At 36.4% G+C, this 25359-nt stretch overlaps 1 protein-coding gene across 5 annotated transcripts in view; it reads left to right on the top strand.

The window, feature by feature from the left end:
- Window positions 1-25359, top strand: part of MYO6 (myosin VI) — a 106590-nt gene that overhangs the window by 30953 nt on the left and 50278 nt on the right. For all 5 annotated transcript variants that reach the window (XM_040550874.1, XM_040550875.1, XM_040550877.1 and 2 more), the window contains exons 3-10: window positions 4766-4835; window positions 8884-8957; window positions 10941-11070; window positions 12087-12192; window positions 14150-14205; window positions 16308-16405; window positions 17227-17391; window positions 23130-23210. In XM_040550874.1, coding sequence (XP_040406808.1) covers window positions 4766-4835; window positions 8884-8957; window positions 10941-11070; window positions 12087-12192; window positions 14150-14205; window positions 16308-16405; window positions 17227-17391; window positions 23130-23210 — 780 coding nt within the window. The remainder of the gene's footprint in view (window positions 1-4765; window positions 4836-8883; window positions 8958-10940; window positions 11071-12086; window positions 12193-14149; window positions 14206-16307; window positions 16406-17226; window positions 17392-23129; window positions 23211-25359) is intronic.

Genomic DNA, 25359 nt, shown 5'->3' on the forward strand with positions numbered 1-25359 from the left:
TAAGGGCTTACAGCTCATTTCTGTAAGGGACTGAACACTTCACAGTTAGGTGTTTAAATCCACCAGAGATTATGGTCCTCTATTTCTAACTATCAAACTTCCTTATATTAATAGAGCGGAGTAAAACATTTTGCTGATTACCTTCTCAGTCTTTTCAAGGTGTCATTGATTTCCTTTTGTAGTGAAATGTTTCTCATTGCTTCTTGACTTTTTGTGCATTTAGACCATTAATTTGAAGCGCTCAGCATTTATACCCATTATTATCAACTTTGTTTACTCCAAATGACAGTTCAAAAGTGCTCTTCAGTAAGAAGGAGTGATCTAGCAGCTCCAGAGTTGCCCATGATAATTACAGGGAGGAGATGAGTAATTCGATCTTGTAAACATACCCGGGCAGTGTAACTTATTATTATTTTTTAATCTGGATCATTAACATGTCATATGTACACCCTGTAGAGGCTGGTACCTTACTGGAGATCACAGGCTGAAAAGGAAATGTGTGTGTGTGCATTTCTTGATTGTTGCCTTTTATACCACTTAATGGTTAATTAAAATAAGTTGTTAATAACTGCAGTAAATGCTGCAAGGCAGCAGTTTCACACTGTCTCAAAGTCTTCCCTCCCTTCCCTGCCCGTAGCTAGCTGTGGCGTGGCAGCGCAGCACCCTCTCAGCTGTGCTGGCAAGCTGATGTGGCACAGCAAACTAGGTCAGAGAATGGATCCACCTTAACAGTGAAGACATGGAAAATTTTAAGGATGGCAGCAAGCAGCAGCAAGAGGAAGGAAGACCTAGGGCAAGCGTGGTCAAAGATTTCTTCGTGTTGTGAAACCAAGTTACCCAGTCCAGACTGGGTGAAGGTAGTTGGCCAACATACCGATTTACTTACAAAGCAGCAATAGCATTCTTGGGTACCACAGCCCATCCAGAGTTAACAAGAGCATTTATATGTCTGTGCCAAAGCTGGATGTCTGAAGAGAGGTGGGGATCTGAGTCACCGAGACTGCGTTGTATAGGAAGGAGTAATGCAAGCGCTGAGAGGTTATCAGAACAGGGGATGTGTTATGTGACAGAGTTGCTCCCAAAAGCATGGGCTTGCAAGGTTGAAATGCTACAACTATGAAGAAAACGGGGAAACTGGAGAGTGGTTTGCTAATGAGCCTTGTCCCTCTTAGGGACGGAGCACTGCCCTGAGGATGAGCTCTGAATTTGAGCAGAGGGAAGGGGGCTCAGCCCTGCAGCTACGTCCTGCCAGCAGTCCCACGATGGTGTGCCAGGAAGGAGGCAGATAGAAAGACAGCCCGTTGTTAGACTCAGCTAGAGTTGCATTCACACATCTTTTACTCAGAATGTACTTTTTGGAACTTATCAGAAATCCCAACCTCGAGAAAATAGCTTTTATGTTATATTGCTTGATGCTACAACAAGGAGAAGGCAGATCCCAGTGAAATTGTCAAATGGGGAATTTATTCTTTTCCTGGAGGTAGCAAATCTGAATCTAGTGACTAGGGAGAGATACACCCTGAGATGCCTTTCTGGGACCCTTGTGGTACGGAGGGGCGGCTAATGAGTTTCTCTAGTGATCAGTTCCTAGCAGTACTAGGGAGGCAAATATTGCTGCAGACACCAGTCCATACTCCTGCTGCAGTCACCTGAGAAGCACTTTATGGCTCTGAGAAAGACTCTGAGGGGTCCCAGAAAGCTGTTCCAGTATGTTCTGAATAACCAGCATGGCATTTCCCCAGGTTAAGTATAAATAAATAAACGTATTCTGAAAGTAAGGATCAGAATGTCCAAAGTTCAGTGTTTCCAAGCAAAGGCAGTATTTTAGCAGTGAGTGCTGCTTGCTTGAGCAAAAGAGACATGTTCTTGTCCATCATAAGAACAGTTTGTGTTGCTTTAGGCTGTTCTGTAGAATGCAGCTGAGAGTAGGGATGTCTCTGTGTCTGTATCTAGAAGATATAAAGGAAGGCACGGTTACACATATTCGATTACATGGTAGAAAGAAGATCCTGCTTGAACGGAAAGATATCTTTTTTCACTCATCTTGTTTCTGGGAGAATAGTTAAGATTGCCATTGGATTTCAAGGGCTGCTTCATTACAAAAAGGAAAAAAGAAAAAAACCACAAACCCACAAACCCTCTGTTTTGCCTCCTGAGACCACTTTCGTAAGTGGTTCATAAGATCAGTATCCTGTCCATTTTTTAGAATGAGATCATCCTAAGCTATGTCTTTGACCAAATATGCCTGAAGTGTTTTCTTCTTACAGTCAATGTGTTTCAAAATATGGGGCGAGTAAATAATCGCTTTGGATAATTTTTAAATGGCGGATATGAAATAGCTTGCCCATTTTTCTGTTTAATATATTAAATTTTAGTAGTATTTGGCAATATTCAAAGCTCTACACATCTAAGTAATGTACTCATCTATATGATAAGTAATCACCTTAAACATAAAGCAGTAGAGTAACCGGGACAGGAGTAAAATTCTTGGTTGATATAGTTTAAACGAGGCTTCATGTTCACGTCTGATCTAAAAAAGTCCATCAGAAAAACAGTTGCTAAGTTGTTTTCACATTGCCTATTTGTTTTACGACTCATGAAATAGTTAGATGTGATACTGTACTAAATTACAGAAGGTAGGAAGGACTAGAAGAAGGACATCTGATTTGTCACAAGCTGACTGTCCCTGCAGCATATCTAGCATTTCAATTCCTAGCAATCATTTCACAATTCCCATCGTGTGAAAAAATGAAGGAAGACATAACCAGTATCAGTTTTCCTTAATTTTTCAGTGAGCTTTATCTTTGATCAGAAGGCTGAGTGGTGAGGACAGTGAAAAGGCTCTTCCTTCCTCTTCTGAGGTATAGCTGGGTTTAGATCCATGAAATGTTGGTGTCAAAACTTTGTGAAGAGTGTTACAGAACAGCTGTACATCATGTTCACTCTTTTGGAAAAAAAAAATAAGTAAATATGTATTTGTTAGTGGTTAAACTTGAGTTACATGTCAGCAAGCAAGAAAAACTGAAGTCAGATTTTTGTGAAGTAAGTCAAGCTTTTTTTTTAAGCTTTTCCACTTCTGCATGCAGAATGAACTGAGTACATGGGGAAATTGTTGTTCAAATATGACTTTATGCAATGCAAACCACCTTTATTGTTGACAAACTTGGGGAGAAAATTATGGTAAGATGTTCCAACTGCAATGTTTTGGGAGGGAGGGAAAGAGGGGGCTCTCTACCCTGCTAAACTTGGAGGTAGGTAATGTTCAGATCCCCTGCGGCTCCAGCGTGCTCTGATGAAGAATATTGTGGAGGAGGTTGGTCTGACAGATATTTAGTAGTTCCAAAGTCACCATGCAGATGCTTTTCCCTTACAAAAGCTTTTTATGCACTTTTTTTTTTCCTGCATTGAATCTTGATAAGGAGATGGCAAAGTATAATTTATGACTATAATTAGCATATAGCATGGTAGCTTTGTAGGGAAGGGATATTACAGACTTAATGTTTTCCAACCAGCAACAATTATTTTGGCTCAGGGATGTTTTTAATCCTTGACACTTTAAAGGGAGTTGGAATTTGTGGCTGTTCACAGTGGTCTAAGTTGCAAAGTCACATTTATTGTGTCTTTTGTACGGAAGCAAAGATGAAAAAAGTTACTGTATTTCTTCTAAATGTCCATGTGAGATGCTTCTCATGGTACTGTCTTGCTGGGTACGATGTTAATAAAGCAAGCAAACTTGCTTATTTATTAGGGTCATTCTTTTAGATGTAGCTGGTTGTCTTTTAAACTAGTAGGGAAAGAATTAAGTAGGCTTCTTGTCTTCATTTCCATGGGGAAAAGGCCTGTAGCAGCATGGCAGCTCTGTCACGTTTAATTGGTACAACAAGGTTTTTGTTCATTCCTAGGTAGCTCAGACAAGCTATTACTACTGTAAATAAAAAGTATAATTAAAAGCCTAGTTCTTAAAATATTCAGTAGCTTTGTGCAGATGCTGTAATACAGTTCTGCAAGCTTTTTTTTTAAAAAAAAAAAAGTTATAGGATATTTCTTCATCTTCACAATATAAATTACGATCTCTAAAGAACAGAGGATAAACAAAGTTGGGTTTGTTATTAATTTTTCCAGTTGGATATGAGCAGTTGCTAAATGGCTGTTTTGTGTTACTGGAGTACAAGGGTTGAAGGAAAGTCTTGTTTTACTTTAGTACTGGTTTGTTGAAGGCAAAAAAAAAACAAAAACAAAAAAAACACCCAAAGCTACAGAATTTGGAGATATAGAGAATATTATATATTGAATATTTATGTTTTAAGTGAGAATGTTTTAAAACAATATATGATGATGACAATACAGTCCTTTCACTGAACTAATAATTTGTTTTTTGTTATCTTTGCTTCTTTGCAAAGCTGAGGAAATTGTGTGTCCTTCATGGTTCTGTTCCCTTTGCAGTATTCTTTTTTTTCTAATCTGCATTTTTGGTGTTGTCTGTTGTTACATGCCAATGGCTATGTGCAATTTTCAAAATGCATCAAATATTTTTACAGTAAGAATATATATTATAGTAATTGGTTTTTGTAATGTAGTGCAAATGCTGCTGTTCCTATCTGCACCTGGTAGCTCAGTAACATTTCCAGTGCCGAGATATAAAGCTAGAAACTTCATTTTTCACTATGCATGATGATGGTGCATTTAGTTGCAACATGACATAAGACATCTTTGAACTCTCTATTTTTATGGAATGACAACAATTTTAGCATTTTTCATCTAACAGACTTTCCAGGCTGCTATCAATCAAGTGTTTCCTGCTGAAGAGGACAGCAAAAAGGATGTGGAAGATAACTGTAAGTTATGAATTTTAAAATAAATTATGCATTTGAAAAAAATTGTGTGGGAAAGAATATTGTTTCTTTACAAGCTCCCTGTTTTTTTTCTTATAGTCCTTTTGTTTTCTTTGCTTGAGTTTGTGTATGAAATTTACTAGTCCTTGAAGCTTATTAAAGTAAGCCTGTTTTAAATATCATTTATTGTGTTTTTTAATTTTCAGCTGAACACTTTAGAGGAGTTCATTTACATGAGTTATTCCCACATACAGCTGTTACTTGACTAACTTCATATATATATATATATATAAGGTGCTACTTACCTGCATTTTGATCAACTGAATTGAGCATTTTGACGCTAACTGAATCTCTCAGCAAAAGAATGAGTTGCCTTATCAGCAGCTCTATTGTACTGCGTTTTCCTGCATGCGACCCACTTCTCAGATAGCATTCCTGTGGAAGTACAGGTAGTTGAAAATAAATTTTAAGATAACATTTCTAAAACTGGAAACAGGAATATGGACCCCCTAAGGCCATTGGAAACGGAAATAGGTTATAGTGAATTAGACAAGAGGGCTGCTGGAGAAGGACCTTTGAAGTGAACTTGTAAAAAAATGAAGTGTAATACATGTTGTGTTGTGAGGTTTTATTGTTAAATAATGTTTGTTTATAGTTAGATCTGTGGAAACAAATTGAGTATGCAAATCTAGGGTGAGGGGAGAGAGTACCAAGATGAGTGAGAAAGGACCAGCTTTTATAGAACTGTTAAATATTTTGCTGCTGTTGCTGTTCGGGAGTAAATCTATTCACAGAGACTATCCTATCTTGAAGATCTGGTGAAGGAAATTCTTTTAAATATTTCCGATGGGGATTGCTGCTTGGCCAAAATACTAGTAACTTTGTAAATGGTGGGCAAAAGTAGCTTCTGTTGTTCTTCCTCTAAAATAAATAGCAGGTAGGACTTTGAAAGTTGTTGATGATTTAAGAGCCAAGATTTATATCGTGGAACAGGGGGATGGTATTTGTATCCCATGGCAGGAAGTACAGCTGTTAAAACTGCTCTCTAAGGAACAAGAAAAAGCTTGTGGCAAGGCTTGAGGCTTCTGATTGTACTTAGATGGTGCAGTGTTGTCAGAGGTGGAACCAAGCTGGCAGCTTTGTTTCCAGTTGCTGATGTTTGTACCTGTCTTCTCTGCACATGATGATTGTTAGGGAAATGCATTTAATGTGTGCGTCTGTCACAGCAGCGTTACTGAGATGTCCTGGCACCTCAGCGTCCTAGTCAGGGAACTGAAATTTGGAATGAGATATTGGAAGTCATTCGAGATTTTAGCGAAGTGCTATTCAATTAAGTTAAAACAGTCATCCTATGGGAGAGAATGTCTTCTTTGGCTTACTGGCTAAAATATAAAACTTAAAAATATTTTGTCCAGTAATCCCTTCTGTTTCAAATATTGAGACTTTTCCAATATATTTCCACTTTTTGCTCAGCACTTGATGTTCATCTCTAGCATGTGTGAAACCAAGTTCAGTTCCCTTCTCTCACAGAGAGGATTTGTGCTGATCATCACAGATCTTTAAGAATAATTATTATATAAATATAATTCACTTTACAAACTACTGGGTGGTTTCCGTCTCTCCTTATAATACAGTTTTGAGAAATCCTGAAGGTCTAGTTAATAATACACTTACCATTCCAACCTATGCTTAGTGATTAACTCCTTCCTAGGGTGTAATTTGCTAAGTATTGCTTTTTTTTTTTTTTTTTGCCCCTACTCTTGGTCTTCTATATCCCAAATGCACTAGCTGCAAGAAAGACTTTTTGAGAATCTAGCCCTTCCTCAAACATGAATTTTTAGTAAATATTACAAATGGTACAGAGACAAAGGATTTACCTTTCCTTGTGATTCACACTCCTCTTCCACTCCCTCACACTTAGGTTTGGAGGTCTGTCACCATAAGGGGACAAAAAAAGAAACCAGAACTTCTTGATTTTGAGGTGAAACAAGTTTTAAAAAGAAAAGAAGGGGGGCAGGTTATCAGATAAGAATTGTAAAAAATAAAATAAAATCCTGCAGACTCAGGAGAGCCGGTGTGTGTAAATTTGGCATTGTTTTTTCCTGACTTTAAGTGCTTGACTTGATGATGTCCATGAACTTTGTGTGTGTATATGCAAATAAATATGTGGACTATTAAATGCACATAACCTGGTTATATTTATTAATGAGCCGTACGAATATGCAGAATTTTCCCTCTGGTTACTTCCTGTGGCTCTGGATATGAATGCCACTTTTAAGGGATTTATTCTAAAGAAGATAGATTTTGAAATTGCAAACTTAAGCCTTAGTCTTGTATTGAGGCAGCAATGTTTCCCCTGGAGCAGGCTCCTGTTCTGCACTGAGTCTGCAGGCACAATGCCTTTAACAGGGCTGGAAACCTTGTGCTAAGAGAATACTGGGGGCATGTTAAAATTCGGGGTCCTATGTTGACTGGATAATTATCAGGTTTTTATTAGAATGCCTATTTCCTTTAAAATATACTTCACACCCCCAGAGGTTCTTATGAAGATGCAATCAAGGGAGACGATTGTTTCTTTTGAATTTTAAGGGTATGAAGACAATTAGTAGCTTCTCAACTCAACAGTGAGAATTCAAATGATACACATTTAGTCACCTAGGGAAGGAAGTACTGCTATTCAGTGGAGCTACACAAGCCAGAGGGAGGCTGCAAAACGCTGCTGAAGCTGCCTTTGCTTCAGGCTGGTCTGGTGCACGTGGTGTGAGGCAGAGCCATTCTTTGTCCAAAGGAAGGCTATAGGATGGAAAAAGACAACACACGTGCTCTTGAGAAGCTCCCATTATCTTTTGCCAGTACCTTTCGGGTCAGCAGGAGGAGGGTGGAGAGAGAAGTTAAACTCCTTGCTGGGCTTCAGGCTTCCTTGCTGGGTGAGGTGTCTGGGAAGATGTACTTCATGTAATAAGAGTTGTCAGCCTCTCTTGCACATCTGCGGCAATGAGCTAGAACATTTTCCTCTGCTGGGGCCCCTGAGGAAGGGCATTGGTGGTCCCATTTGGCCCAAATTCAGAAATGATACCAGCTTTCTACACTTCACTGGTCATTGTACGCTGACCATTCATATATTGCCCTCATGTGAGGTAGGGGGTATCATTAAGTGCTTATTCCATCTACAACTTCCTAAGTGTCACTAATCTGTAAGATTTACCAGTATGGCAGTCAGTCAGTTGTAACAAGACAAAATAGTGTTGTGCACTTAAATTTTAGGCAGATAAAGGATTCAGCATATTTGAATATCGAGGCTGTGTAATAAGTAGCGCCTTCACTTCTCTCTAATTAAGGCTGCCAACACCTCTGGTGTCTTAAACATCTTGTTTCTGAAAACAAGGCCTAGATTTGCCAGCACGTTGAAACACTGTGTGTGTGCCTGCTCTCTGCCTTGGGTTGCCTTTTGCTAACGTGTTGGCAAAGTTAGTTTAGCTATTTCACGTTAACAGGGTAAGAAAATAGCTTGGTCTTGTTAACATCCCTTCCCCGCCCCAATAGTTTGTTTGAGGAGGCCTACCAGCAACAAGATGGTGTTACCCTGTGGATGTTGTAGAGAGGAGCTGGAAGGGAAAATCGTTGGTTTTATGGATTTTGATAGGCACTGGTTTCCACACTCGTGGGACAGCATGGAGGGAAACACACTGTGTTTGTCTGGAAGGACATTAAAAAGGACCTTAAAACTGACAATTTATACCGAGCACAATGTATTGAGGCTCCCGTCATCTAATTCTTTGTTCAGCAACTTTCTTTAACTTAGGTTGTACGATAAGGAGTAGGTGTACAATTTTTAAAGCATGTATTGAGTCAGCAGTTCTTCTGCCTCAACACAGTGCAAAGGAATGATAGGATTAAACTATAATCAAAGAGAGGGGAAGTAAAATGACTTTTTAGTCATTTTAAGGACTTAGTCAGGACTTAGGAAGTAAGTCCTAAGACTTAGTTGCTTGGCTGTACATTAAGGTAGTTCTGTGCTCTTAATGGTATATGATTGTTTTTTTATTCGCAGGTTCCCTGATGTATTTAAATGAAGCCACTCTCCTTCACAATATCAAAGTTCGGTACAGTAAGGACAGAATTTATGTAAGTATTATCTGTCATGTCAACTGATCTGACAATAAATATCCTTTTAAAACACACAAAACAACAACAAAAACAATATTATTTTTCCACTATCACAGAAAATTAGCAGGAATGGTACCATCAGAAAGTTAGGAGGTTTTAGGCATTTTTTGCTACCTTGCTTGAGACTTGAATCAAATTGATGCTTGCTAATTTTTTTATCAGGCAGAGCAATAGATTTTTCTCTACTTGACTGCTCAGTTGCAACTACAGCACAGTATTTCTATCACAAAGGTCTGTTCCTGTAGGGAACTTACCTCACCAGTGGAGTAGCTTTTAACAAAGTGGTTCTTTCTTCATTATTTTTGAACGAAGCAAACAGGTGCCATCTCTGACACCTCCTAGCTCAGATGTCCATCTTAATCTTTTATATTGCTATCAAATTGCCTAATTGTACTTAATGAATTCTGACTAAATTACATTTTGTCCTTGCCATCTGCCCTGACACTGACAGCTGTGAAATAGAAGAAAGATAAGAATTTTCTTTCTTATTTCTTTTTTATAGAAAGCTGGCTAGTGATAATACAAAATAATTCTACACAATTTCTAAGTGTCAGTGTTCAAATAATCAACTTTTGTGTTAACCTACGGTTCTAAAATGAATTGATTTAGAGTTATACCCTTTTATATTAACATAAAAAAGTGTAATTATTTTCCTTTGTTGCAGTTAACTTTACACAGCTATAAATTCTTTATAGGCTCAAGATCAAGCACCAGCTTTAAAATAAGTAAATATAAATGGTGATTCGAATGATGTCCTGGAAAAATAATAATAAAACACACGTGCACACAAAAACCCCAATGCAATAAATAAATTCTGAAACTGAACTGATCATGAGGGAGGACAGTATTTAGTTTCACAAACCTTTTCTTCATTTTAAACCACTGCTACTAATATGTTGTCCTGTTGCCCTGAGTGGGTATATTTTCTTTCTTTATTTTATTATTAATTTTTAGAGCTGGTTAACAACATTTGTATTCTTACTAAGAGGAAAACTAATATTAGAACTTGCAGCTCACGAGGAACTCTGTGCATGAATTTTCCATCAGAGAAATAAGTGATGAAAATAGAAGCATCTAAGAAAATTAATATATTGTGCGTCCAATCTTCTGTCAGCATGTCATGATAGTGTCCAAAATTCAGTCTTGGGATATGCTTAGTAACAACAAAGCAAATAAGTTATTCAGGCTGAAGGTTTATCTGATTTTCTCCAGACCTTTTCTTGCAAATCTGCTTTTTTTCTGTGCTGCAGACATCTGTTCATCCTTGTATGTAATCTGGCCATTAAAACTAAAGTATGAAAGGTTTTTCAGAAATGTTAAGTACAACATATCTTTGACCTTCCTTATTGTACGAAACTTTTTAGTTTTCCTTATTGTCAAAAACTAAAAGGCAGACCTGGTTTGAGATTTTTCTCAAATTCCTTCTCTATTACAGAGCATTTGTATTCTGTATTTCTCACTGTGGAAACAGCCATAGCTAATTTCTCGCAGCTGAATGATTTTATTGCCTGGCTCGAGCGTGTTCCCAGTCAGTCCTTCCTGCTGAGTTGCTTCCATTGATAGTGAAAAATTAATGTCATTGGAGGAGACTGCATTGTGCTAGCCAAGAGTTTAGTTTAGAGGAGGAAGTAGTGATGTTTTATCCGTGATCCAGCAACTCATACAATAGGAAATCATTTAAAAGAAGAGGGAGAAAGGTCAAATTCAGGACATACTCCACAGCTCAGTGGTTAGGAAATTCTCCTGAGAAATGCTTTTTCACAGAAGTCCTGAGAAGATAATTAGAGGAGCTCTGAAAACATATCCCTTCTTGTACCTATTAGCTAGAGAGAATTGTAATTGTTATACTTCAGCTGTACTCTTCAATAATAATAGAAAATTGGTCTTAACCACTTGGTTGGATACTAGCTAATTGTTTGCTGTTAATTGTTTTCTTCACAGACATATGTAGCCAACATTCTCATTGCAGTGAATCCGTATTTTGATATACCCAAGTTTTATTCTTCAGATACTATTAAAAAGTACCAGGGTAGATCACTTGGGACGTTGCCACCACATGTTTTTGCTATTGGTATGTATTGAGTCTGGGTTTTGTCGTTTACAGAACAAGCATTAAGTACTTTGCAGCTATATGCAAACTGCGGCTCTGTAACTGTAATTCGTTTACTTTAAGCTATTAGCAAATAAAAAGTGATTGCTAAAATTGCAAGTTTTCTCATCCTTGAGATGCAGCTTGAAGAATCTGGCAACTAATTATGATTGTTCTGTACCTCCAGTGTTTTATGTCTAAGCAGTTTTAATGTAATTTACAATCATAAAATAAAAAAAATTCAGATTTTAGAAGTGAAGAATGACAATTAAAACTGGCAAAATATAATGATTTTAATTGGTCTTACATTATATAACCAAATCACACGTGCACTGTTTCTTTTTAGATGATTATGTTACAGGCAGAAAATGTTTTTAAATATTATTACTGGGATAAACCTTATTTTAAGTCACTTGCAAAGTAATCATCTTTAAGAAAAAGTCTGGAAACTATCAATACAGCATTTGATTGGAATACAGCCTTCTGAGAGTGTTAAACTTTGTTTTGTAATCAAACAATTGTTGAAGTCTATACAGCTGTTTTTTTCAGTACGTGCTGCATAACAAAAAAATAATTAAAATACACAAATGTGTTTCCAAGTGTCCTTGGCTCAGATTTTGCTTCTTACAAAATGCAACTGAAAGTTTCCCTTTAAAAGAACTATTAAAGTGAGATTGATTTTCAGCTGTTTTGTGAATGCATTTAACAGAAGAGATTTATTTTTATGTGGTTGCTTTGTTTTATTTTGTCCTGAAAAGTTGATTAGGTTTCTGTTTCCAAGGACTTTAAGCTCTAACGTGTCAGTGTTGGAGGGTGGGCAGCTATAATATAGTTTAAAGAGAAACTTTACAACTGAGTCTATTGTAACTTAAAAGATTTGCTTTTTATTCTTGAAAATATTAAATTTGCCTGTTTGTATTGTGATTAATTTTTATTTTAATATTCAGGAGAGTTGCAAACATAATTTTTGTCATGTTTCATATATTCTTTTATTTAAGCTGATAAAGCATACCGTGATATGAAAGTACTCAAGATGAGTCAGTCCATCATAGTTTCTGGAGAATCAGGAGCTGGCAAGACAGAAAACACTAAATTTGTTTTGAGGTGTGTACTTTTGGAGCAAAGTTATTCAGTGAATCTCTTTTGTTGATGTGTTTGACATACAGAGTTAATTCTAAGGTAATCAATCAGTAATGTAGCATTAAGACCCACTTCAGTAAGTTATCTGTATCCTTCTACATACACTTTAATACAAGAAATTCACAGAGTTAAACATAAATGCTGACATGGTAACATATGGCAATGGCTGCATATTCACAGAAACCATAAATCGGTTGTAGTGACATCATATAGTTATTATGGTTTACGATGCAGTCATTTTGGTATCGTGCATCTGGTACTGTGGTTGATAAAATTTAAATTAGGCACTTTAATTGTGCCTTGCAAGACATACTTGTTTTTGCCATAACTGTGCATGTGTCTGTTTTTCCTGTCTTTGTTTCTTCAGTTTGCTTGATTGATTTTTGAGACAGCTGCAGGGATTCCATAATATACTTCTACCCTAATTTGCTGAATAAGTACTGAATAATGAGATTTATCTATTTATTGATGTTCAGGTATGACAGATACTAAATCAAACATAATAAACTATATGGAGGCCATATTGCTGATATATACTAGCCTTTCTTCCTTACATATTTTTAATGATTTTGACCGTATTTGTGTCATACTTTAACTGCTTTATATCACTCTGAAGCACTGTAACGGGAGCGCACTGCTGCATTAAATTCACCTACAGTACAGGTGGCCTGATTATCTAGGGAAGCACAGTGCAGGCAGTGTGAATGCTTTCCCTTCCCCCCTTATCCTTGTTTCCCTGTGTAAATCTTGAACTCCCTTTTCTTTTGCATCACATATGTATGTTCAGCAGTCGTGTTATCTCCCACATCCAGGAAGAATTGTCTTGGTTGGTTGTCTGTCCTTTCTACTGTTCTTTTCCCCTGTGTAACCTTTAGCAGAGAGCTGTAGGAGTTGCGGCAAGGTGATGGTAATGATATTTATAGGGGACGTCCCAGCTGAAGACAGCTCACAACTTTGATCCTGCCAAGAATAAAAAAAGACCGCAGGCACTGGGAGAGCATCCCCTGAGGAATGTCCTCAAAGGCTGTTATTCTTCTGCTTCTCAGCAAAGGAAGTTTTGATTACATGGCAGGCAAATAGCACCACTGCTGCTGCTCCCCGCCACCCACCCCCACAGAGTCTGTGTACAAAATGTCATTGAGTTTTAAAAACAGGAAGGCTTTTTCCTTGTGTAATCAGAAGGCAAAAGGTACTACTAATACAGCTCTGTTAATGTTTCTAAACTTTTTTTGGAAGGTTCTATTTCAAGAGCTGTTTTTAATGTGTCCCAGATTTAGTTATACATTTCCACAAGGTATGCCCTGTACTCAGGGGAGGTGGTGGTGGTGTTTAAAAAACAAACAAACAAACAAAAAACAAAACCACAAAAAACAAAACAAAAAGAAAAAAAAGCTGCACCTTCAAAGAAACTTTTGAATTTGTTTTCAAATTCCTTCTTCAATTGTTAAATTGAACTATACCTTAAATATGTATTGCAATTTCCTATCTCACAATCTACATGCGGGCTTTTTATTAACGTTGATGGTTGAGAATGCAGAAGCTGTATGCATGGAACTTTAATTCAGGAAATACATGTGAAAATTCATGAGTCTATTGAGATTACTAATAAATACAGATAATACAGTAATAGATTTACTGTATTTGTATAAAAGTGTAATTCCCATATGCTCATCTAAAAGAAATTTCCAACTTATCCTGAAGTATTGGAAAAAGAATCTGAAGTCTACAAGAATATTTCTGTTATAAAAAAAGAAAGGTCAAATTGTATTTATTTTAAAAGGATGTGGGAATGTGGAACTTATAATCAGTATGCCCTCCCTTTAGTAAGTGGTCAGTAAGTATGGTGCCTAGCCCTGTTGAACTGAGGTAACCTGACACATGAAAGATACTTTTATTTTTATTATTTTTATCTTTTTTACAGGTATTTGACAGAGTCCTATGGTACTGGCCAAGATATTGATGATAGAATTGTAGAAGGTATTGTATTTTGTTTAATTCAATATAAGGTTCCAACTTGTTATTTTATTTTTTTCAAATTTGAAATGTCAAAAAATATCAGCTATGATGAAAATACTATCAGACTTCCTAGGACAGAACATACCTTGATCTTAAAATATATATTTTTTTTATTTATGATTTGCTTTACTTTTATTTAATAAGGTGTCATATGATACTTGATCTTGACTTTGAGTTGAATTTCACACGTGTACCCAACATTGGATTTTATGTTGTATGAATCTGCAAGGAGAATATAATATTGTCATTCATACCTGTTACTACCAGGAAGATGTAATTCCTCCTTCTCACCAGAATGTTTCTCTCTTTTTCATTGTGTCTATCTTTATAATAGATTCCCAAACAAGGTCAGAAGAGTGTTTTGTTTGTTTTTGGTCAATCGGTTGAGCATCTTTAATGTTGCATGGAATTCCTAATTAACCAGAAAATAACTTTTTGAGAAAGCATAAATATCTCAAAACCCAAACAACCACTCTAAAAATGCCTGATCTGTCAGTCTATAGCTTCTAGTAGATTTATTTCAGGATTTTATTACTTTTATTTTTTCCTAAACCAAAAATTTTTACTTTTGGTTTAAATATTTCTGTTTACATATTTGAGCCATTGATTATTCAAGAGCAGTACTGCAGGCTTTAATCTCTTGGTGCTGAAGGCTTGCTTAAACCAATTTCTCAGTGAAATCTACTGCGTGCTAAATGAACACAGAAAGTGGCCAGGAACTGGATAATGCCTGATGCAGTATGCCATAAAATTAATTGGTACTTCCAGGTATTATGATTAAAGTGTTTTTGTTTTGTTTTTAAATTTAAAATGGCATCCAATGCATGAATTTTAAAGTTTTTTAAGCACAATTTTAATGAGCATGCTTACAGCATCTGTATTAATAGAGGAGCCTTTAACCTATCTGAAGGGCCTCTTGCAATTCCTCTTTATTCATAATCAATTCTTCAAAACTATTAACATTACATAAAGTATCTGGATACCTGAACAGTTATCAAAGGTGTCTTAATAAGACAGTTATAAAGTCATACTTGCATTTTCATAAGCTTTAAATATGAAAAAATGAAAACCTAGCCAAAACAAAAAAGTTAATGCTGATGCCCCGCTAAATAATGCATTATCATCCCTAATTTATCCAACCATTGTAGTTATTCCTTCATATAAAATTTTAATTTTTATAGGAGCAAATTTGTAGATGGTCATCAGTGGAGGTTTAAATCTGAGTTTCTGCTCACTTAGTTTCCAATTAATATTTTTTAGTTAAAAGCGTCAAAATACATTGCAGATATTTTCCTTGGTTTATTGTTAGTACAATTCAGAAAATTGTTTTTCTTTGGTCTTCGGAGGTAGTAAAATGCATTCTTTCGGAAGCCTTGTGTTTCATAACTACTAAACATTTTCAAACTGCCTAAGCTATGCATGATTTATATAAATATAAAACATACATTAGATTGCTGCCACTCTTTCTGTATGGGTTTTCCTTTAAGGTGCTTGAGAACTGCAGCCAGTAAAAAAAAAAAATAACTCATTCACTTAACTGAGCTAATATGAAAGGGCATTTTAAAGTTGTTTTTGAAATCAACACCCTTTTCTAATACGTATTTTTATTCCCTAATCAATCTAACATGCAGCATGCATGACATTTAAGTGGCATTTTTGTCTGTGGGATAAGTGGGTAGTTTAGATTTTATGAATAACAACTCATTGGGAAATGTCAAATTGTGTATTGTATCATAGAGTTTATGTATTGGTTATTTACCTGCTTGCTGTAGAAGAACATCACTGAATCATTTCTGGTGATTGTCTCTGAATTTCTTACAGTGTTGATTCAAATAATTTGCAGTCTTATTTATTTAAGCACTTCATTGTGAATTCCACCACAGCATATCCAGTACAATTTGCAAAATTAGTTATTCCTGACAGTTAATACTTTTCCTTCAATTTTCAAACGTTATTCCCAACAAGGTCAGTGGATCATTGATATGTATTTATTCTCTCTTTCATTTTGGTAGTTTATTGATCAAATTTTAACACTTCTTTATTTTTTTTTTTTTTTTAAACAGCAAATCCACTATTGGAAGCCTTTGGAAATGCAAAAACTATTCGCAACAATAATAGTAGTCGTTTTGGGAAATTTGTGGAAATTCACTTCAATGAAAAGGTACTGGAATTTTGATACAGATACGAGTGTCGATTTTCACCATGAAATGGAAATGCTAGATTGGAAGAAGGCTAAATAGACTTACCTATCTTGCATCAAATACCTATTGTCCTTGATTTCCACATTTGATTATCACCTTGAAAGTAAAGCTAAAGACACAGTACTGTGTCATTACTGGAAAATGGTGGGTCAAGTCAATGGGAAAATTGCTTCCATCCATAACTAAAGAATAAAAATTGTTCTCTTCATCACAAGAAGAGGGAAAAGGCACATCTAAAGAACAACTTAATTGCTTTTAAGTATTTATGCATTTCTTTAGTGCACAAATAAGCATGAGTTGCATATAATGTATCAACAGATATAAACCTATTTTAATGCTTTAATACTTTATATGAATTACTGATGTTTTTATTTGTTGATATGAAGTTTTGGGACCTTGCATCTATATTATGTATGTAACAGAAGTCATGGAACACTTTTTTTTTTTTTTTTTTTCTGTCAGAAGTACTACTCACTGTGTAGCCTTTGAAATTTTTCTTTGGGTATATTTTAGCTTCCATAGCTTATATATTTGCATATAGAATTGCTGCTTGTGGGTGTGAAGTAGGCCCTTGTAGGTGCAATGCATGAGCTTGGGGAAAGTTATGGTGAAGGTAACGGTTTCTTTTTTAAGATTTATATATATTAGATATAGACATGTTTTAATCTTTGGAGCAGCATCTGTTGAAAGAACCAGGTCAGACAATTGTAAATTGAAAAACTCTGAATCTCTAGTAAACTAAAAACATTCAGATAATCAGAAAAATATTTCTTCTTCCTAGAACTCCGTGGTTGGTGGATTTGTATCACATTATCTTCTGGAGAAATCTAGGATCTGCGTGCAAGGCAAAGAAGAGAGGAATTATCATATCTTTTACAGGCTTTGTGCTGGTGCTCCAGAAGACATTAGGGAAAAACTGTATCTAAGTTCTCCTGACAGCTTTAGGGTGAGTATTGGAGTCAGTGTTTGTAAAGCTTTTCATTATTGCCATACGTGGATTTCTCTCGTAGATCTTATTAAAATACCTGTTACCTTTGACAAACTCTTTTCTGTTACAAAATTCAGAAAATAACTTATTTTGTTAAATCTATTTGATCTAGACATAAGGCTCTCTGCCATATTATCTTTATTGGAAGATTTCCTGTACTTGCCCTCTGTGTTTTTAAAATTGAAGAATCTTTGCTTTTTCCAAAAATATACTGTGGCATACCCAGCTGCTAGTAATTTCGTTATGGTCTCTTCTTGAGGCGTAAAGTGTAAATTCTTTGACTGTGATCCAACTGTTCTGTGGGTAACCCATTATTAAATCTGAAAAACTGCATTTATTTCTTCCTTTTCCAACTGTGCATTTAGGAGGACCTGGGAATTTTGTCCTGCAATTCTGTCCTTTATTTTTACCTCACACTTCGTACCAGGGATCAAACTGCAGTGACAGGGTGGTTGTGCTTTTCTTTTCTCAGTCTATATGCTTTCACATCACTTCTCTTTCCTACGCTGTTGCGTCTTGTTCCTGTCTTTCTCTACTGTCTAGATTTGTCATTAGTACTTCTCCAATTTTGAGTTTCTCTCATTCCTCTCTTCATCGGACAGGAGTCTCTGTCGTTCTTGGTCACTCCAGGTTACATGATGAGACTTGACACTCCCTTAGGCTGAAAGCTTACACTTTTATCTCCATTTGACCTGAAGCCCATGCTCAATGTTTCCTGCCAGGATTATTACTTCTGTTCATAAGCATGCTTCCGTTTCTTAAGTTTTATATCTGCTAATTTATTTTCTCCCTAGAACTACTTATTTTTTTCCTGAGTTTTGGCTATCTTTCAACAACTTGTTACTGGTCCAGTCACTCAAGCTATGGAGTAGCCAATAAAATATAAATACAGTGTTGAATGTGATACTTTTGACCATACCTAAATGAAAATTAACTCAAAATAAACTGGGAGGAAATAAGACGTGAATTATTGTACATCTTTAGAAATGTTAGCTTAATGTTTAGTGGCAGGGAAAAAGCAGAGTAGGATTTTAGGAGTTACTAGGAAAGTAAATGAGAGTGAAATGGTGTGTTATACCATTATACTTGTAAATAGGGTGCAGAGTTTTATCATCTCAGCTCAAAAAGGAATAGTAAAATCCTGGGGTGAAATGCAGGTCACGGCTAAAGATAAAGCATTGGATAGTATGGACCTTTTAGTTCAGTCCAGTGTGGCTCTTCTTACGACTTCTGATTTGTTTACTGCCTTCCCTTCTTCTCCTCATGCTTTATTTTTGACATTTTTTCCCTTTTGTGAGATCATGTGGTTTTGCCTGATAACCCTGATTGTGTGTTATGTTTCCAGTAGAAATCCCACAAGCAGGCTGGCTTTCTGTGCTACCATTAAGCTTTTGCATTCTCTTCCTCCCATCTTTCCACTAAACAGTTTTACTACTGCAATTTAACTTCTAACTTTTTTTTGCTGCTTTCCTTCTTTCTCCTCCATTTCCCTTGCTTCAGATTTCACTGAATGGTTTTCAAAAACAATTGACAAATGATGCAATTTCCTATCGCTTTCTTGTCCTTCTTGTCAGTCAAAATCTTTACTTTGTTTTCTATATTTGTGTGAGTTACTCCAACCCTATTTCCCTTATTTTTAAATTGTCATTTAATTCTCAGTGTTCCACACCTCTCTTATTGCAGTGTTGTGATTTAAATCGTCAGGCAGCTCAGCACCACACAGCTGCTTGCTCTCTCTCCCCAGAGATGGGGGAAAGAGCTGGGGAGGTAAAAGTGCAAGAACTCATGGGCTGAGATAGAGTTTACTAGGCAAAGCAAAAGCTGCATGTACAAGCAAAGCAAGGAAACCATTTGCTACCTCCCATCGGCAGGGAGGAGTTCAGCCACTTCCAGCACATCAGGGCTCATCACGGGTAGTGGTTCCTTGGGAAGACAAATGCCATCACTCCCAGTGGTCCCCCCTTCCTCCTTCTTTACCCCAGTTTTATTGCTGAGCACGATGCCACCTGGTGTGGGCCATCCCTTTGGCCAGCCTTGGCCAGCTGCCCTGGCTGTGTCCCCTCCCAGCTCCTGGTGCACCCCCAGCCTCCTCGCTGGCAGGGCAGCACGAGGAGAGGAAAGTCCTTGGCTCTTTGTAGGCACTGCTCTGCAACAACTAAAACATCAGTGTGTTATCACCACTATTTTCATCACAAGTCCAAAACATAGCATCATACAAACATCTACAAAGAAAACTATCTCTATCCCAGCCAAAACCATGACATGCAGTCATTTTTTTTTTCTTGCTGAACTAATACGGTTGTACTTGCTGAACTAATACTGTTGTACAACTTTTTTCTCATTGTTTTCCTGATTGTTCTTTTCCTTTCCTATTAAAGCAGGCTTCTGTTTTCCCACTTGGGGTCCTTCTAAGCCTTCTCTCATTTTAGACTGTCATCACCAATTTTACTAGTAAGGTGAAGACTTCAGTCACTCATTCCTGCACTTTTCTTATTCATACATGATTTATATATCTATGTATATCAAAAGGATATATATATCCTTTTGAGAAACACACTTGAACTGTAAGTATCTACAAACATCATTTTGTGCTTTGTTGACTTGTGTCGATAAGAAAAACATTGGCAAATCAGATCCTACTGGTAGATACTTCGTTAGCTGTTTGCTGGAGTTCTGTCATTTGTCTCCATCTCTCCATTGTCTCTTGCTTTATGCTTGGCTTGGAATCTCGGTGATGCAGAACTCTGGGCATTTCCAAAGCACACAGAGCAAATTGCTGCCTAGGGCTTGTAAGGGTTTTGTAACGCCAACCTGGAGAGCATGTGGAATTACAGACATAAATTAACTGTCATCTGTGTAGACTTCCTTTTTCTTAAGTGAGGCGAGGAGCACTGCTAACAAAGCATTATGCTACCGTGTTAAGTGTTTTTGTTGGTGTTTTTCCACTACTTCATTTTCTCAATAAAACTTGTTGCACTGTGCTTATCTGTTACTTTACCCTATATCTTTTACACTCACTTTCATCAGAATTTAGTACAGGCTTAGAAGCCTTAAAGATACAGCATTCCTACTACTTTTGTACAAAGCAGTAGTTATCAAGGTGACACCTATGTTAGCTGTGGGCATGGCAGCTGCACACCAGTCACTAAACAGGTTGCTGCTGCCTTTTCAGCCGGCCAGGTCTGTGCCTGCATGCTGATGAGCCCGGGTGCAGAACTGCAGTTCTGTACAGTACACATCGTGCAATTCTCTTGTGGTATCCAGATGTCTTGCTCCCTAAAAGCCAAAGCTTTCTTCTGTACTGTCCAACTATTACACGCAGTATTCTTTTGTATGTTTTAAATCTAAAATCTCGAGCAGATTTTCAAAGATGTATTTTTATTGCATAGTCACTGCTCCATTGAAAATTATTTCTTGCAGCTCCTAGATTGTTAATTCTATAACTGGATACATCATGTGCTCACTCTCGGGAATTTTTTCATCAAAGCTCTGCTCATGAGGGTACATACAATTGCGGATGTCAAAATTATAACCTGCTTAAAATCAGGCTGGTGCAGTGCAGTACTGAACAACACGAGCGCCTGCACAGAAGGCACTCACTGTGCCTGTTGCATTTACAAAGAGCTTACAGTGACACCTGCCTTGTCATGCTATCATATCATTTTTTGGACTTCTGCTGTAAGGATTATTTTTTCTGTGCTCTTCACTCATTTGCTGCTTCAGGTTTTTGTCATAAAATATGGCTGTAAGTAATAATGCTTGTTTCACTTTTTTACCACATTATTTCTTGACTATGTAACTGTCTTGTGTTAATTACTGAGGAAATACAATCTATCAGGCTTCTAACCATAGATGGAGATATTGTGCTAACTAGCATTTGGTGTTTGATCAGTGTTTAGATATCAATGTTAATCTTTTAGAGGCCTGTCAAGAAAAACTATCAGGAAAAGATTTTATTCTCAAATAAGTTGTTTAGGAAAATCCATCCCTAGGGGTGCAGTTTTACATTTGTTCTGTTTTGCCACTTTCCTTGTGGCTTTTAGATTGTCAAGTCAAAGTCCAAGTTAGAGACAGTGTGGGCCTTAAGACTCGTGTGTTTTGCTCAATGCCTGGTTTCTCTTAACTGTATTGACTTGAAAATAGGACCATCTCAGATCTAAGGCGGTTCTCATTTTTCACAGAAGCGAAATGACATTAAAAGACAAGGGATAACAAAGCTCTTTTCTTTTCCCAGTTTCCCTGCCTGCCCTTGACTTAAGCGATCCCTTGTAATCTCCTCCCTGTGCGTTTGGCTGTCTCTGCATTGGCCATGCTTGCTCTGGGCACGTGAACCAAGACAACTGCATTGGCTTCACCTGCCAGAACTGTCTGAATTTCAGCAGTGCTGATGGGGGCTACCTCTCCCTTAGTTCACTCTTCCCCTTCAATTCCCCTAGGGAAGTGTGAATTTACAAGGCAAAAAGGCTATAAGGAGTTACAGGTTCCTCTTCTCGACTCTTCTCTGAACACAGCCACACAAGAACATGCAGCCCTGGTTGCTCATATTTTGGGTTCCCCTGCAGGACTTTTCAGAGATTCAAAGTCATTAGGTAATCCTCTGCTGAGCCTTGTTGGTCCAGGTGGCTTTGACTGCACCACATGGCTTTGAAGGTAAACTTGCACAGTAAATCTGCACCTGGACTATAGCTGATGGATATGAGAAGCTGAATTTTTTCACATCTTGATTTCCAAAAGAGAATTCAGGTTGCCTTATGTTTTGATATATTTTTTTAAATTGTGTATATAAATTTTAATCAAAGTGTAGAATTAACTGCATGTGTCTAGTTGCAAAATTCTCTGTATATGGGCAGACCAAGAAATCAGTTCAGTTTCTTTAGACAAAGAGCTCTTACCACGATTTTGGACAGAGTTCTTATTTTCAGCTGAACAAAACAGAAAAGAGAATTTGATGTGATGATCCTATTTTACTGGAGGTGTAAGTCATCATCTGAATGCTTGATCTGTCTCCTTTACTATACAATTCGAGATGAATATCAAAAGCCAGATTCTGAATTAGGCTTCTGCTTGTACCAGGTTATAAACTTTTAAGACTGTTCAAGGTTTTTATTATGCTATGTCTCTGATTGCATATAGAAATATATCACTGGTGAGGAAAAAAACAACCATACAAGTACATTATAGATAGTACCACAATTTCTTTGATCCTCTCTCTCTCACCACCTCACAACACCATCTAAAGCTTCTATATTGCAGAGAACATAAATGTTATTCTGAATTTTATCTGATGTTATGTACAGCTTGGTGGGGTAAAATTTGGTATTACAAATTGGCCATAAAATGTATTTTCTTGATTCCTGATTTTAGTTGTCTTTTATGTAATGTAGTAAGTTTAGTAGAGTTAAACAAAGAAAAGATGGTGGGACTTAACAAAATGAATGTCCCATTTTGTCAAAAACTACTTCAGTTGTCAAAATTGAAAACCTTTCAATAGAAGTTTGTTACAGTTGCACTTCTCTCTTTTTTTTTTAGATATTATGAAAAAATATAAAAACTTTTTCAAGGAATGAATTCTGAATACCTGTAGTATTGTTATTATGTTATAGAAACAAGCCATGTAAAGTGAGCATTAAATAATAGCATAAGTTTCTTTCACTTCTGCCTTTAAGTGTGCATTTTTTCTGTTTTTATTGTTGCAGTATTTAAATCGGGGCTGTACCAGGTACTTTGCTAACAAAGAAACAGACAAGCAGATTTTGCAAAATCGCAAGAGTCCTGAGGTATGTTTTGTATCTTCAGTTAGTTTGTATTAACTAATGCAGAGAGCATTGAAAATGATTACAGTTTTGCAATGTGGAATGAAATGTTCATTTTACACATCTTTATAGGTCTAAATAGTTACTGGTAAGGGTTTTGGAATTCAGTCCTAAAAATATATTTTGATGTGCATCTTAAAATTCCAAGTGGAACACTATATAAAATTGTTTCCTTTTCATTCTTATAATATAACACTTAATGATTCAGAATGTCTTCTGTGGAAAATAAAAAACTATCAAGACTTTTTATCATTTTCTTTTTAAATTTTAATAGTGTTAGGAATACGTCAGAAGCAGTAGTTTTCTTCCAAAGCCGTTTTGACTGTCTGGATTTTTGAAGTGATGTTCGAAACTGTTTTCTAAAATATTAGCACAACTTTACTTCCAAAACAAGTAAATCTCCCTTCCTCTGACTTACACCAGAAAGTGGCGTTTCCTGGAGGCAAGTGGAACTTCAGAACATTTTTTTCCTCTTGTTCCATCTCCTGTTACATTTTTTAAAAAAGCGTTATCAGAATTTATATCCTTAAGCCTTTGAGCTTGTTTGCCTGAGGACACTTCAAGAAATTAATATGAATTGGTAGTATATCTGTATTGGAAGTTGTTTAAACACTTCATTGTAATTCCACTCTAATCTCTAATAGAATTTTCATCTATTCATACCTAAAGGAAGAATTTTTCATTTGTATAGCTGGAAGATCTCTCTTTGCTTAAAGAAACCCATACTTATGATTCAATAGCAGGGCAAGTTACATGAGGAATAATATTAAGACAAGTTGACTCAAGAGCTTCTCTCCCCCAATGATGATCTTTTACTTTTGAGAACTTGGGTTTGGGATTGTACGTAGCTTGTGCGTAGTTGTGAAGGACAGTAGAGATGCTTCCTGTGCTCAGGTCAGCATTGGAAAGTCCACTCCCAGGTTTCTGATGTTTATAATGTTGTAATATGGAGCACATAATGCCAGTTTCCTTGTCTCGAATGTAAGTTCTTTTCTGTAATCAGGGATGATGGAGAGCAAGATACGGAAGTATTGATATGATAATACTGTAAGGCAGAAGGCTGTTAGATACTTAACTCTTCAAGTGTATAGGCTAAGAGATATTTGGGAGATTTTGCCTCAGTTTGCCTAATTTGCCTTAAATGAAGATGTGTAGTGAAGTTGGCCATTTATGTAGGCATAAAGTATCAGCATTCACTTATTCTTGCTACTCAAAGATGTGGTCACTGATGTGATTTACAATCTGGAGTTCTGTCATATCTCTAAAGGACTTAATTTGGCAGAAATGTTTCTCTAAAACTACAGCATGCTGAAAGAGTAATTCTGAAAATGTGTTGGACATTAAATAGTGGAACATATGCCATAATACATTTATATTGCAGCCATGTCAATTTGAAGGAGCAATAGAGGTTCAAATTTCAATGAAGTAAAAATCTAATCTAGTCACTTAAACAGGGAATACATTGTTCAGTTCAAATACATTGTTCATTTATTAAAATCAGGTATGAATATTTGCTCTGTCATTATAATGAAAATATTGATTGTTTATTTTAAGAAAAATAGCTGGAACAGTCAATTAATACTTAAATTATTTTTGTGTTTTCCTTATCAGGAAGACGAGGTGATCATTTTACATAATTAAAACACGTAGTTTAATTTTATTGATGTGTTTAAATGTTGTGTGAAGTGAATTTTTCAGATGCATGTGGTGTTTTGTTTTGATAGAATTGTTAGCTTATTTGACGTTAATGAGGCTTCTACTTAAATGAGTAATTCTTAGTTGAAAACATTTTAAAGTAATTGTAAAAGCCTGAATCAATCTATGCATGTTCAGTTAGTCTTTTGATTGCATGCAGATGTTTCACTACTATTTATAACAGTTATTAAAATGACTTTTGATGTATTTAAAATAGGAAATTCTGTCAGCAAAATGTTAAATTGATATATTGTAATCTAGCTGCTATTCTTTTTGCCAATAGAATATTGGCAAACAATTTTACTGTTTCTTTGTCACCAGCAAATCTCAACAAGCATATTCCTTTATGTAAGTCTGTGTGAATACTCATAGGGAATATGCTTCCAATTCTAATTTGTCCTGTACTCCTTTCCCATGG

Source organism: Cygnus olor, chromosome 3, assembly GCF_009769625.2.
Source record: "Cygnus olor isolate bCygOlo1 chromosome 3, bCygOlo1.pri.v2, whole genome shotgun sequence".
Classification (NCBI taxonomy): Eukaryota; Metazoa; Chordata; class Aves; order Anseriformes; family Anatidae; genus Cygnus; species Cygnus olor.